General features: G+C 39.9%; 1 protein-coding gene across 1 annotated transcript; it reads right to left on the reverse strand.

Moving 5' to 3' along the window:
- Window positions 1-388: 388 nt before the first annotated feature.
- Window positions 389-2,344, reverse strand: LOC106324619 (junctophilin-1-like). Its single transcript, XM_013762559.1, has 3 exons — window positions 1,327-2,344; window positions 1,003-1,231; window positions 389-749 (listed from the first exon to the last, which is right to left on the reverse strand). Exons 1-3 carry the CDS (start codon window positions 2,184-2,186, stop codon window positions 591-593), a joined length of 1,248 nt encoding a protein of 415 aa, XP_013618013.1. The 5' UTR covers window positions 2,187-2,344; the 3' UTR covers window positions 389-590.
- Between the last annotated feature and the right edge of the window lie 12,059 nt (window positions 2,345-14,403).

The following is a 14,403-nucleotide window of genomic DNA, read 5'->3' on the forward strand; positions in this document are numbered from 1 at the left end:
ATGGATATCCGGAATATAAATAAATATTTCGCGGATATTTATTACGTTCACCTAATACATGCATAATATAAAGGAAGTTTCCTGGAAGTTCTGAAATGTGGTAACTAATTTGGTCAGACCACTTACAGTACTCAGGCCATAGTGATCCATTGCCTTGAGAGTTTTTACTTGATATGGCTACAATCTAGCTTACGTTGACAAGTCTGGGCTCGAAGAATCTTCCTCCTGTTTTTGTCATAGTAATAATAATAATATATTGATTTATTTTATTCATGTTTTTTCTTAAGACAGAGGAGATCAAATCAAGTAGGAAACCAAACATAGATTCGATTTTAAGATTGATTTCAAGAGGTGTTTCAAAAAAAAAAAGGATTGATTTCAAGCAAACTAAACAAATCTACATGTCAGTGATTCAGATCAATCAACCACATAAGTTTTGTACAAAAAAAAAAAGATGAACAGAACATGACTTCTTCTATTTACATTTACATTCTTAGTTAAAAAGAAAACTTCTCATAGTTTCAAGATCACAAGGGCTACAATAAAAAAAAAGACACCCTTTGTTAATGTCATCTTTAACTTTGTCATTTTCATTGTTCACAAAGTTTACCATCCATCTGATTTTGAACTGCTTTCACAGCTGCAACTCTCGCAGCCGTAGCAGCATTGTTAGCCGCAGCTACAGCTCGCCTCACCTGCTCGTCCACCCGTCTCTGATCCACGCCTCTTCTCGCCATCTCTTGTGCACTCTGTAGTTTATTTTAAGTATAATCAAATTTTAATGTTCCAAAAATCGATCTAGACGGTGTTTAATAGGTGCTCGACTAAGCAGTAAATCGGTCATTAACAAAATATTTTTTTGTAAAATATCAGTTTAAGCGCCACTTAGTCGTCAGTCGTCAGGCTACTAAAGATTTACCCTTTAGACCCAAAACAAAAGCATTTTGAATACACGGCAAACCTAAATTCATCATTTTAGGTGCAATATATATAAATATATACCTGAACGGCTTTATGAACCGGTCCGGTCTCTAGAGGAAGCCGGTTAACGAGATGACCATCATCCCATTCACCACATTTTGCATCTCCGGTTCTAAATCCATACGTACCATAGCCTTGTTTACGACCTTCATGCCAAGCTCCTTCATAATAATGACCATTAGCGAAATGGTAAACACCAAACCCATGAATCTTGTCTCCATAATACTCCCCTGCATACTTATCACCATTCCTACAAAACAAATCATAACTCAAAAAAAGAAGAAAAAAAACAGAGTGATCCGTACATGTAATGAAAAAAAAAAAAGACACAAACTTTATTATTACCTGAAATGGTAAGATCCAAGTCCATGTTTAACACCAAACTTAAACTCTCCGACATAAGAGCTTCCATCAGCACATGTCTGAACACCAAAGCCGTGGCTTTGACCGTTGAACCATTCGCCGGAGTAAGAATCTCCGGTGTAAAACCAGTAAACTCCGTAGCCGTGTCTAGTTCCTTGCTTGTACTGTCCTTTGTACTTGCTTCCTTTGGACCAAGACTCGATTCCGTAGCCGTCGTATCTTCCGTTGACCCAATCTCCTTCGTAACGTCCGTTAACGTAATAGTAGTAAACTCCACTTCCCTGGCTTCTTCCTCTGTTGAACTCTCCTTCGTAGATATCTCCGTTACTGAAGAGCTGAACTCCTTCTCTGACGAACTCTTCCGGTTTGGTTTGTTCCGGTTTCGAATCGCCGATGTACCACTGAACCGGTTTCGGTTTGGTTCGGAGAGTTAATTTTTTACTGGTTTGTTTGATTGCGAGCACGGTTTGGTTGATAACTGCCATGTTTCGCGACGCGAAGAAGAGAGCGACGGCGAGGAAGATTAAACCGAGGAGGAGATTCTCCGATGTACCGGTTTGAGAGAAGAAGACGGAGAAGAGTAAGAAAGATGCGAGGCTGAGGGAAGCGAGTGTGAAGGTTAGACCCGGTTTGATTCGAATTAAACCGGTTCGGTTAATTGATTTACTCTGTTTTTTGCTCCTCCTCTGTTTCTCCTCTTTCTCGCCTGCTTCGAGATCGTTGCGAAAGGCTTCGTTGAAGTCACGTTCAGTGATCGAAGAGAGACTGTGAATCGACGATCGAATCGTCGGAGATGATCTGAGAAGCGACGATTGAGTCCTCGTTAGTTTCGATTGGCTCATCTCTCCGGCCAAATCTTCCGAGACTGATCACCGGCCAAACCACCACCGCACCACCGTGCCGAGCATCGCAAAACGGAGAAGAAAGAGAGAGATTTTGTTTTTTCACGGCGAAGCCAAGCTCACTTTGCTTAGAGAGATCGAAAGAAAGAGAGAGAGAGAGAGAGAGATGTGAGTTTGGAGCTTATTTTAATGGAGTTAGATTCAATATTGACCGTTAGATTAAGATCTGACGGTTGATTAGGAAAAGCAAAGAAGCGTAGCCGTTGGATCGTGAGTTTAGGGAAGAAGTCCCGGTCTTGACGGGACGCTTTTTAGCTTTACTGTTGCAGGCCGGCACGTGCCGCCACACACATCTCTATTATTATAATAATTTAATTTTTGGTTTTTGTAATATTAATAATTAAACCTTTTGTTTTGAAATTTTAACTTTGCTGAAATATCTTCCCTTTTAGGGGGGAATTTTCTATATTTATACAAGAGTTGATTTGGACTTTGGAAAGAATTATTTATATAGGTTAGTATATATTTATAGTAAAAGTATATTCATTTGTTTATCCAGATGAATTACCAAATTGAGACGATAAATAACATTTATTTAACAATAATAATTTAAAAGTAAGATCAACTTTTTAGATATTTTTTATAATTTAGAGAAAAAATATAAGTCACTTGGTTCAACCCCCAGTTATACTATTTATAGAGAGATGATTCAATTAAAAAAAAACTGATCATGATAGTTTTTCTACAACAATTAAACTTTTTGGGGAGGATTTTCTGTATTTATATAAAAGTTGAGTTAGACTTTGGAAGGAATAATTATAAATGTTAGTATATGTTCAGAGTAAGTCTTACTTTATTTTTATTTATATAAAAGCGTAGACTAAAATGAGCCGTGTGTAAAAGATCAACGATTCATATTGGGTATAGTTGGTGAAAACTGTAAAGTGTAGGTGATCTACCAAATCGGACGGTGGATATGAATTACTTCATACGGAAAGAAATATAGGAATAAAGTGAAGATGCAGGAAAAAATGGGTTTGGATCAAAATTGTGAATGAAAGCAAACATTTTACCAAACATCCTCGCATGGTGCACTCCGCATTAGTAGGCCTCTGATCTTTTCTTTTCTAATAAAATTCACATGGGATATAGTAGTTATATAATGCAGATACATTCACATTTTATATGGAGATTAGGATCGGTCTGGACTACGCCCGGATTTTTTTATTTAAATATTAATTATAATCATATATTTATGTTATTTTGATATATAAATATTATATAAATATAAGTAGCTAGATAATTATAAAATTTTATTTAATTATTTATTATTTTCTGTCTTATGAATTTCAATTAACTCAATTTCTTACAATAAAATTTTCCGTTGATTTATTTATTGAATGAAACTTGTGTAACTTAAAATCATGCATGCATTTAAGCTGAATCGAATCTAAACTAAACCGAAGTAAATCCGGTTATGTTATGTCGTTTTTCTTTGAAACAAAAGGTTCAAAAGAAAAGACTCAATGAGAATTGAACGCATTGCTTCCTGTCTATTTTCCTTTTAAGTTTAAAATATGTATCTCATATCTCACCAACACGCATGTCTCTGCGCGTGTATCTCTGCGCGTGTATGACACTTCCATTCATGTTAATTCCCAATAACTAATTAAAAAATGAAATAAAAACCTTTGATTGCTTCCCTTCTCTTTTTATGATTCGTTCGGAGCAATCTTTGCTTTGATAATATCTATATTTATTTGGACAAAAAAACTATATTTCTCTCTTGATCGAGTCATAGCGGAATTGAGAAACCGATCTGATTTATTCGCCACCGCTTAAACTGTGGAATATTTTTATTAATTGGCTCGATTTTCTTTTTTAACATCTTCAGTGTTGTTGCTCATCATCCTCTTCCTTCTGCCTCTTCATACTCTTCGAAACCCATCACCAATAATTTTAAACTCTTGAATGTTATTGAGTTACGGTGGCGGCGAAATGAACCGTCACCGCTGATATCGCCTCCAACCAAGACGAAGTCAGTAGCATCCAGAAACTCACGGTACGCTCCTTCTTTTCCTTCTCGTTTCCAAAGTTTCAGCTTTACATATGTTTTCATTATATTGGCTATCTCTCTGTATTTTGGCTATATCACGGTGTGAACAAAAAACCCACTAAACTGTAAAAAATTATGAAACGCAGCAGTCCACATCAAAACTTAATGAAACGATGAGTTTTAGGCAAAGAAGACAGGTGTCGCACTCACAATCAACGATTTTATAACGTGGCGCAACAGGAGGGAGACAAATATTTTTTTATATATATAAATATCTACTAGAAAAATATATCTGTTACGCTAGTTATCTCTGAAAATACTAAAATATTAATTAAACAAAAAGAAAAATGAAGAAACGAAAGAGGAAAATAGAGATAGAGATAAATGGTTATTATTGAGAAACTTACCAAAAGAGTAAAACACTCTCACAAGTTATAACCTTTGCCTTTTTTGTCATTTTAAATTAATTAATTTAGTATGATAAACTTATTATTGTTGTATTTATGAGATCCTACTCTGAGTATCTATTATGATGCTCAAATATGTTTGTTTAGTATTTGATTAATTAAGTTAATATCGCTTTCATTAAGATCCAAAAGTATAAGTCATAAATGCATTCAATTACTTTTAACTTTCGGCATAGGAAAAGATAATCTGACCCAAACAATACAATAATCACATCAATTTCAGTCTTCCAAAGAATATTCAACCTTAATATATTAATTAACTAATCTAAGACTTGCAAAAACTAAACAAATCAATACACAAGATGAAAACAATGCCTGCTACTTTACTCGTTTTATAATATGAACTTATTTTATTAGCTTGCTTTACTGAATCAAAGTCTATTTTCAAATGGAACCGAAGAAGAAACTTAAGACTATTCTCTCAAACCTTTTTATTTTTGAAAACAGACCATTCTCTTAAACTTGAGACAAAGTCTCTTCATCTTTAGAGAAAATATAAAATCTTTAGTGCGTATAAGAGATCATTAACGTAGGCCAATGTTTACCCAAAGATCAACACTTCTCTAAAGAACAAACTAGAAGATGATGAAGATGTATGGTCAAGACGGAACTGTAGTAGGTCATGAAGTATGACAAGAACTATGACATCAGACGAGGACACAAGAGTTGTGTAAGTCCGTGAAAGAACATTAAAGGAAGATTTACTGAACAAGCCATTATAAAGAAAATATTGAAGAAGAAGCAATCAAGCTTAGAGATAAGGAAGATTGACTTATTCGCTGAAGAAGCATATATAGAAAGTTTCTATTAGATAGCTTTTTAGATCTAGGGTTTTCCTCTAAAAGTATAAAGAGGAGTCTTGGCACTGTGTGGTTGGTAAACACACAGAGAGAGCTTTTAGCAATAGCAAATTTTGCAAGTCCGAAGAAGGAGAAGCAAAGCGTCTAGGGGTTAAGAGCTTGAGTGGTTCATAGACTGCTTTAGATCTGTGAACAAGTGAGGCTAGTCAACAAGTCAAAGTTTGTCTTGAGCTTGCTTGAAGAATTGATTTTAAGAAGAACTTGTATGTGCTCTTAAAAGAATTAATCTAGTCGTATTTCTTGGAATGAATTGTCCATGTGTTACTGTGTGTTCTAGTTGGTGTAGCTTGATTATCTTACATTAACAAGTGGTATCAGAGCGGGTATTTGTGTTTGTTTAAACAGGTAAGATCCTGCGGAGTAAGATGGACAGCTACCGTGAGATGTTGTCGCAATCAAAGGTGATCCTGTAAATCGGGAACTACATCTTTTGGAAGGCGCAGATGAAGGCTACAATCAAGGGTTTAGACCCGCTAGCGTGGAAAGCTATAGAATCTGGTTGGACAACACCAGTTGCTCGAGGTGATGATGGGAAAGATGTACCAAAGGGAGAGGAGCTCTGGACTGATGAAGAAAACAAAATGGCCAAGTTCAACCCTAGAGCCCTTACTGTCATTCATTGCAGTGTGGTGAGGAAACAATTCAAGTTGATTCGAGGGTGTGAAGCAGCAAAAGACGCATGGAACATTCTTCAGATTCACTTTGAAGGAACATTGAAGGTTCAAAGCTCCAGAAAAAACATGCTTGCAACCAGATTTGAGGAACTCAAGATGGAGACGCACAAATCAATTGGTGACTTCAGCTCCAAGCTTAGCTCACTGGCTCAAGAAGCTCTGACTCTTGGTAAAAAATACAAAGAAAAGAAGCTGGTGAAGAAGTTCTTGAGATGCCTGCCAGCTAAGTTTATGCCATACAAGGCAGCGATGAGTGTATCCTTGAACACTGATGAGATGACCTTTGATGAAGTAGTTGGAATGCTTCAGGCTCATGAGATGGAAGTATCTGGTGGCAAGAAAGCAAAAGGGATCGCCCTAGCATCGGTTGAGAAAATTGAAGTCATGGATAATGATCCAGTGAGTCTGCTGGTCAGGCGATTTCACAGAGCCCTACGCAAGGTAGAGCAAGGACAGAAGAAGTTCATTCCGGGAAGAAAGTCAACTGCTGAACCTGACAAGGGTAACAAGAAGGCAGATGTCAAGTGCTATGAATGCAAGGGATATGGTCACTTCAGAACCGAATGTCCAACGGTGAAGAGAAGAGAATTTCAGTGTCATGGGTGCCAAGGCTTTAGTCATACTCAAGCTGAGTGTGAGGCAGATGGAAAGAGGAAATAAGAAAGATCCATGATTGGAATTAATGACAGTGACTCGGAAAGTGACAGTGAAGAAGAGCTGAACAACTTTGTGGCTTTTCTTGGGATAACTGACTTTGAGTCAGGTTCTTAAAGTGATGCTGAACCAGAAACAAGACTGGATGAAAGCTATAAGGAAGTTCATGAAACATTGATCAAACTCAGCATGGAGAATCTCTCTCTCTCACTAAAGAAAAAGAGAGACTAGAAGCTGAACTGTCTCTCGTTCGACTTAAACTTCAGAGAGAAGCTGAACTGGCTAAGGAGAGTGTCGGACTAATCAAAGAAAAACTAATCCTTGCCAAACAAGTTGAAGAGCTCACAGAGGAAGTTTTAACTGAGAGAAAGGTGTCGGCGGATCTCCAGGCAAAACTTGATCAACAGAACAAAAGCATCAAGATGCTCACTGGAACTAAACAGCTGGACAAAATCATGTGTCCTGGAAGAACTGAAAACTCTCATATGGGACTGGGCTACACGAGAAGGCACAGTAGAGACACAAGTAAGACAAACTTTGTGTCAGGAGGCTATGCACATGCAGAGGAATTCAAGACTAAAACGACAGTGCATCAGACGTCTGGGTGTTTCTTATGTGGAAAGTTTGGTCATTACAAAAGGTTCTGCTACAAGTACCTCAACAGGGTTAAGCAAGTGTGGAAACAATACAAATTCTGGTGAATCGGGAAAACTAACCAAGTGTGGATAACGAAAACTGATATGTATTCAAGGACAGTCAACAGTAGCATTGCTGGAGTCAGGTGTAACATGGCGCTTGTCATAGAGGATTTTGATTCAGATGAACCATGGTACTTTCACAGCGGATGCTCCAAACATATGATAGGAAACGCTGAGTATCTTGAAGGAGTGTCAAAAGTTAAAGGTGGAAAGGTCACATTTGGAGATAGAGGATATGGAATCATCAAGGGCAAAGGCACCACATGCAACTCAGACTTACCCAAACTGGTGAATGTGTACTTCGTCAAATGACTAAACGCAAATATGATTAGTGTGAGTCAACTGTGCGATGAAGGACTCACAGTGGTGTTCTCAGCAACTGGCTATCGTGCAATCAATGCATATGGTGTGACAATATTGCAAGGAATCAGGTCAGGCAACAACTGCTACATGTGGGAAAAGAAAATCAAATGCATGTCATCTCAAGGGAATGCGGAACTGTGGCACCATGGGTTGGGACATATGAATGTTAGGAACATGACAAATCTGGTGCATAAAGACTTGGTTCGTGGGGTGCCAAAGCTTCGGATTGATGACAAACTTGTTTGTGGAGCATGCAATTAGGGAAAGCAAGTAAAAGTACAACACAAGAAGGTCCCTGATGTGCAAGCGTCAGCACCACTTGATCTAGTTCATATGGATCTCATGGGGCCCATATGCAGAAAGAAAGTATTGGAGGCAAGAAGTATGTGTTTGTACTGGTAGTTGATTTCACTCGCTTCACCTGGGTTCGGTTCTTGAGAGAAAAGTCTGAGACTGCCGAAAACTTTAAGATCCTGGCTCTCCAACTCATGAATGAAAGAGGATGAATCAAAAAGATACGCAGTGATCATGGCGGCAATTTGAGAATGGAGTTATGATGGAATTCTGTGAACAAAAGGGTATTACTCAGCAGTTTGCAGCACCTAGGACGCCACAGCAGAATGGGGTTGTTGAACGAACCTACAGGATATGGCTCGTGCAATGATTCATGGAAACAAGATACCTCAGAGGTTCTGGCAGAGGCTCTTAGTACCGCATGCTACATAATCAACAGGGTGTATGTTAGGAAAGGGACCACAAAAACTCCTTATGATATGTGGAATGGAAGAACACTTAATTTCGGCTATTTTCATGTATTTGGATGCAGGTGTTACATACTAAATGACAAGGATTACCTCGGAAAATTCGACTCAAGAAGTGATGAGGGAATCTTTCTGGGTTACTCAGGAACTAGTACAGCTTATCGGATCTTCAACAAGAGATCGACAATCATCATGGAATCTGTGAACGTAGTCTTTGACGACATGTCATCTGTCACATGGGAGCAATGGGAGTCAGATGAAGACATTGAAAAGGAAGAGCCTCGGGTTAGTGATAAACAATCTGAAGTAAGTGAGACAGAAGATGCAGTCTCTGGGACAGAAGTTGCAGTCCCTCAACAAGCTATTCAGTAAGTTCATCGGAATCATTCAGTTTCAGATGTTATTGGAGGAGTTGAGGAAGGACGTAAAACTCGTGGAAAAGTCATCAACTTCAGAGAAATGGTACAGTTCGCTTGCTTTGTCTCAGTCATCGAGCCTAAGACGCATGCTGAAGCATTTCGAGATGAGTACTGGATTGTCTCTATGGAGGAAGAGCTAGAACAATTCACACGAAATGATGTATTGGAATTGGTGGCTCGTCCTGATGGAGTCGACATTGTTGGAACCAAGTGGATCTTCAAAAACAAAACAGATGAACATGGAGAAGTGGTTCGCAACAAGGCAAGACTTGTAGCACAAGGTTACTCATAAATCGAAGGAGTTGATTTTGAGGAGACCTTTGCTCCAGTTGCGAGATTGGAATCTATACGGCTATTTCTGGGAATGGCATGCATATTAAACTTCAAGGTTTATCAGATGGATGTGAAAAGTGCCTTTTTGAATGGAATACTACATGAAGAAGTTTATGTTGAACAACCGAAGGGATTTGAGGATCCAACTCATCAAGATCACGTATACCGATTGAAGAAAGTTCTGTACGGATTAAAGCAGGCACCTTGTGCTTGGTACGAGAGGCTTACTGGGTTTCTTGTGGATAGCGGCTACATTAGGGGAAGTGTAGACAAGACCATGTTCTTCATAGAGAAAGAGAAAGACATTATCACTGTTCAAATTTACGTGGAGAACATAATTTAAGTGGATGATATAATTTTTGGAAGCACTTCTCAAACAATGGTTAATGAATTTGTGGAGAACATGACGCAAGAATTTGAGATGAGCATGTGCGGTGAACTGAAGTACTTCTTGGGACCACAGATTGTTCAATCATAGGAAGGAGTGTTCATATCTCAGAGTGCCTATGCACACAGTCTGGTGAAAAGATTTGGACTTGAAGACAGCAAGATCTCCAGAACGCATATGAGTTATGCTTTAAAACTTGCACGTGATGAAGTAGGAGAAGATGTTGACTCAAAGCTCTATCGAGGAATGATTGACAGTCTATTGTATCTTACTGCTAGTAGAACAGATCTATCATTCCGCGTTGGTGTATGTGCAAGATATCAAGCAAAGCCCAAGGTGTCTCACTTAAACGTTGTGAAGAGAATCGTCAAGTATGTCAAAGGAACGGAGAACCTCGGAGTGTACTACTCAAGGAACTCAAACAAAAACTTAGTGGGCTATTGCAATGCAGACTGGGCAGGATGTGCTAATGACAGGAAAAGCACAAGTGGAGGATGTTTCTTTCTAGGAAACAATCTCATCTCTTGGCTAAGCAAGAAACAAAATTATGTATCACTATCTACGGCAGAAGCAGAATATATCGCTATGGGAAGCTGCTGCTCACAACTGATTTGGATGAAACAAATGTCAGTTGATTATGGAATGCGCTCGGGTCCCCTTCTTGTATATTGCGACAATAAAAGTGCTAATGATATCTCTATGAATCCAGTTCAACATTCAAGAACGAAGCACAATGACATCGGGCACCACTTCATCAGAGAATTAGTTGAAGACAATCAGGTAGTCATCAACCATGTAGTTACTGATTCTCAATTGGCTTATATATTCACTAAATCTCTTGAGTACAATCTATTTATCACTCTAAGAAATGCAATTGGAGTATGTAATCTTGACCATTGAGTCAAGTTGTGCAGATGTTAGTGCAGACCCTGGTTCAGGATGTACGTATAATTTATATTATGTTTGGTGCCTGAGAACGCTGTGGAAAAGAGCTGCTTGATGTGCCATCAATACTGTAAGGTACATGTTTCGCGTCAATCTGTGGCCCTCCCCCCGTCTCAAAAGAGCCAGCAATGTTTCAGAAAGATGCTCAAACAAAAAAAAATAAAAGGGGGGAAACAACATGGGTTTCACAGTGCGCGGATAAATGTTGAAAATCCACAGGATTGATAAACACACAACAATGAGAAAGCTAGCCATGAAAAGACATGATGTGCACCAGATCGTACAATCTACAAGAGTGATACGTGCAACCTGAATCAAGTGCTGAGCCAAGTCTTGCAGCACGCCTCTTGAAAGGTACAAAGAACGAATGTGTAATCTATAAATCATTAGCTAGAGATTGGCCGATTGTGAGTCTTAACTCGTGTTTGATTACTATTCTGAGAGTCTTATGATACGCTATTGATTCACGAATGTGCTTGCATGACATTGAGCTTGGATGAGGGAAATTAAAAAAATGCAGGTCAAAATAGGAAAGAGGTTAAAAGGGAGGGACCAGAGATGCAATTTAAGAACAGTTGGTTGAGTTTCCCTCTTAAGAGAAGTTGTGAGTCAGAAACCCTAAACAGCTATTGTTTAAATCCAAAAACCGCTTAGCATCCTCTCTTTTGCTCTCAATCGAAAAACAAGAATCTTCCCAGTTGATGGTAAGGACGAAGAAGATGGCTAAACGCGACATTGCAGTTACTTCGTGGACACATGCAGAGGGTGAATCATTGAGGCCTCATCTTACTGACGAAAGATCTGAGGTAACTCCTCTGAGGAACGATCTGCTGTCGACGGCCTTGCTTCCAGGATCACGGAGGAACTCGATTTATTCAACACTACGCATGAAAAGGAGCCGTCTGAGGAAAGTGATGACCAGCACGCATCCTCTGTTCGCGAAGAAGTTCAGATCGACAAGGTCACTGCGACATCATCTGACCTAGCACCGCCAAAGCCTCTGTCTGCTCCAATCAGAACCGTGCCATCTGAATCTCACAGATCCAAGACTCCAGATTCGGTAATTGTCTCTCTTTTGCTCCTCTGTCCTGAAGAAAAGGATGGATATGTTGAAGAGGCAAAAGAGCAGAGTAAAGATGATTTTGAGCCAGTTGAGAAAGTACAAGAAGATGCTCAGACTGAATGGGTAGTTTCTCTTGGGTCATCCTCTGAAGAGATCTCGGAGAAACAAGGAAGAAAGAAGAGAGTGATGAAGAGATTGGCATTAGGGACGTCAAAGCGTCGTAAGACAAGCAAATCGGGAGCCCCGAGACCGTCTTCTCTTGATCAACCAAAGGCAGCCTCGGGTTCTCAAGCCCTCACTCAGAACGCCTCAGTCTCAAGTCGTGTAAGATCCAGGAAAGCATCTGAAAGAGGTACTGCTGTTGAAGTCTCACCGGTTATGAAGAGGGTCGAGCAATTCCTTCGTCGGAGCATCATTGTTGAACGATTGGTGGACATGACGGAGACGGATCAGTGGGGCTATGTTGAGATCATCGCAAAGGGCTCTATGGGAACAACATTCTCATCACTCGGCAACTATGTTGAACCAGTCATTGCTGAGTTCTATGTCGGTCTTCCTGTCACAAAGGTTGAAGCAGATGTAGAGGAAATTGAGGTGCAGGTTCGTGGTCATCTCTATCACTTCTCGCCGACAATGATCAATGAGGTTCTGAATCTCGAACCACTAGATGAAGATGAAGTGGATGAAGATATTGCTCTTGATGGCATCTCGAAGTTTGAGCTGGCTGAGTTTCTCACTGAAGGAACTCGAAAGGAATGGGAAAATCTGACAACGACAGATCTTTCTCCTCGTTATGGCGCTCTTATGATCATTGTTGCGCACAACTGGATTTCGTCTACACAGAAGACTCATGTCTCTATTGACAGAGCACGCTTAGTCTACAAGATGGCTCGGGGAATCCGCATTGACATGGGAAGATTAATCTTCAAGCAAGTCATGAATCTTGGTGTGGTTCAGAAGAATGACTCTCGGTGGTTGATCTTCCCTCGCCTGATCATGAGCATTCTCCAGAAACAACATTGCGTTTCTCTTCTCTCGGGTGAGAAAGCTCAAGGTCCAGTGGTCTACATGAAAGACAAACGAGTTGGTGAGATATACGAACAACGTGTAGCCAAGGCAAAGTGTAAGGCGAAGGAGGTAGGAGAAGGATGATATATGGTGTTTTTAATACCATTATATGTGTGCTTTGAGCTAATTCTCAGTCCTAATTCGTGTTTAATTGATATCATTCCAGGTTTGGAGCAGGTGAAAGAGCAAAGAAGAGAGATTCAGGAAGTCAGATGTCGTTTTGAAGGATTCGATGCGGAATAGCCATCTAGAACAACCCGAAGGTTGTTCCCGAAGAGAACAAGCGTCTGACTGTTCCCGATCGTTAAGGAAACTTCCTATTCCAGAAGTTTGCCCTAGATTTCACTCTCTCTTATCTCTTTACCAAAGGGAGCAAGACCACGATAGCGGATTGTTCTAGCCGAGTGATCTGAGTTCTAGAATGCACCTCATTGCACTTGAATAGTTGTTCAGTTTTGCATTGACACCCGATTAATAACCCTAAGCCGGCTTCATTTAAATCGAATTTGAACCATCTAGGTATTCTAGTTACTTGCGTCACAATTAATTCTCAAAACCCCACTTGTTTCTCAGCTTATTATTAAACTCAAAAGAGTAAAGAGTAAACTGGTCATCTGGATTGAATCTCAAATATTACAATTACCACTGTTAACTTGGCAGTAGCAATGATTCATTTTTAGTGTATCAAGTTTTGGCGCCGTTGCGACAGGGACTAAGCTTTTACCTTTATTTTTCGGTTTAATATTTAGTCTGAGATATCTAACTTGCTTTATTTCTTTGTTGGAACAGATGATCCAAGTGCATGACCAGTAGACATACTCGGAGCAACGCACAAGGACCACTACATCAATTGACCAACGACGAACTCACAAGATTAGAAAGACAGAACCGTCAGAAGCCAAGAACAACTGACACCAACATTGGTGATCACGACAATATGGATGACCTCACTGCTGCATTGGCACTCATTAAACATCAAATGCAGACTCAGCAACAGCAGATGTTGCAGATGCAGCAGGCCATCCGAGAAGAGGAGGTTCACCACGGCTGAGAAAGGGAAGCAGAAAGAGTCGGAACAACTACCAGCCGATACCCCGGCAGATGAGAGGAATACGGAACCAGCAGTTTGAACAAGTTTGCCAGGGCCAGAACAACCAGCTGAAGTTGTTCGCCCGATCCCAGAGGTTGTTCCTCCTCGCGAATACATTCCTAAAGTCCCTTACCATGTTCCAGCAAAGGCCACTAGTAAGGACAGAGAGGAGATGAAGTGCAGGAAGATGCTGGAGGACCTAACCGTCCGACTCCCCTTGATGGATGCGATCCAGATGATGCCCTCCATGCGCAGCTTTATGAAGGGATTGATCTCAGCGAAAATATCAGAGGAGAGCGAATTCATGACAGTTTCCAAGGAGTACATCGCAGTGCTTCAGAACAGGCAGATAAAGAAGCGAGGAGACCCCGGCAAGTT

The sequence above is a fragment of the Brassica oleracea genome, chromosome C2 (assembly GCF_000695525.1).
Source record: "Brassica oleracea var. oleracea cultivar TO1000 chromosome C2, BOL, whole genome shotgun sequence".
NCBI classification, from domain to species: domain Eukaryota; kingdom Viridiplantae; phylum Streptophyta; class Magnoliopsida; order Brassicales; family Brassicaceae; genus Brassica; species Brassica oleracea.

Coding starts and splice junctions, on each gene's coding strand:
- LOC106324619 (XM_013762559.1), bottom strand. CDS start 2,186: ATGAGCCAATCGAAACTAACGAGGACTCAATCGTCGCTTCTCAGATCA. Junction 1,232..1,326: donor CTTGGATCTTACCATTTCAG/GTAATAATAAAG, acceptor TTTGTTTTGTAG/GAATGGTGATAAGTATGCAG. Junction 750..1,002: donor CGGTTCATAAAGCCGTTCAG/GTATATATTTAT, acceptor AATAAACTACAG/AGTGCACAAGAGATGGCGAG.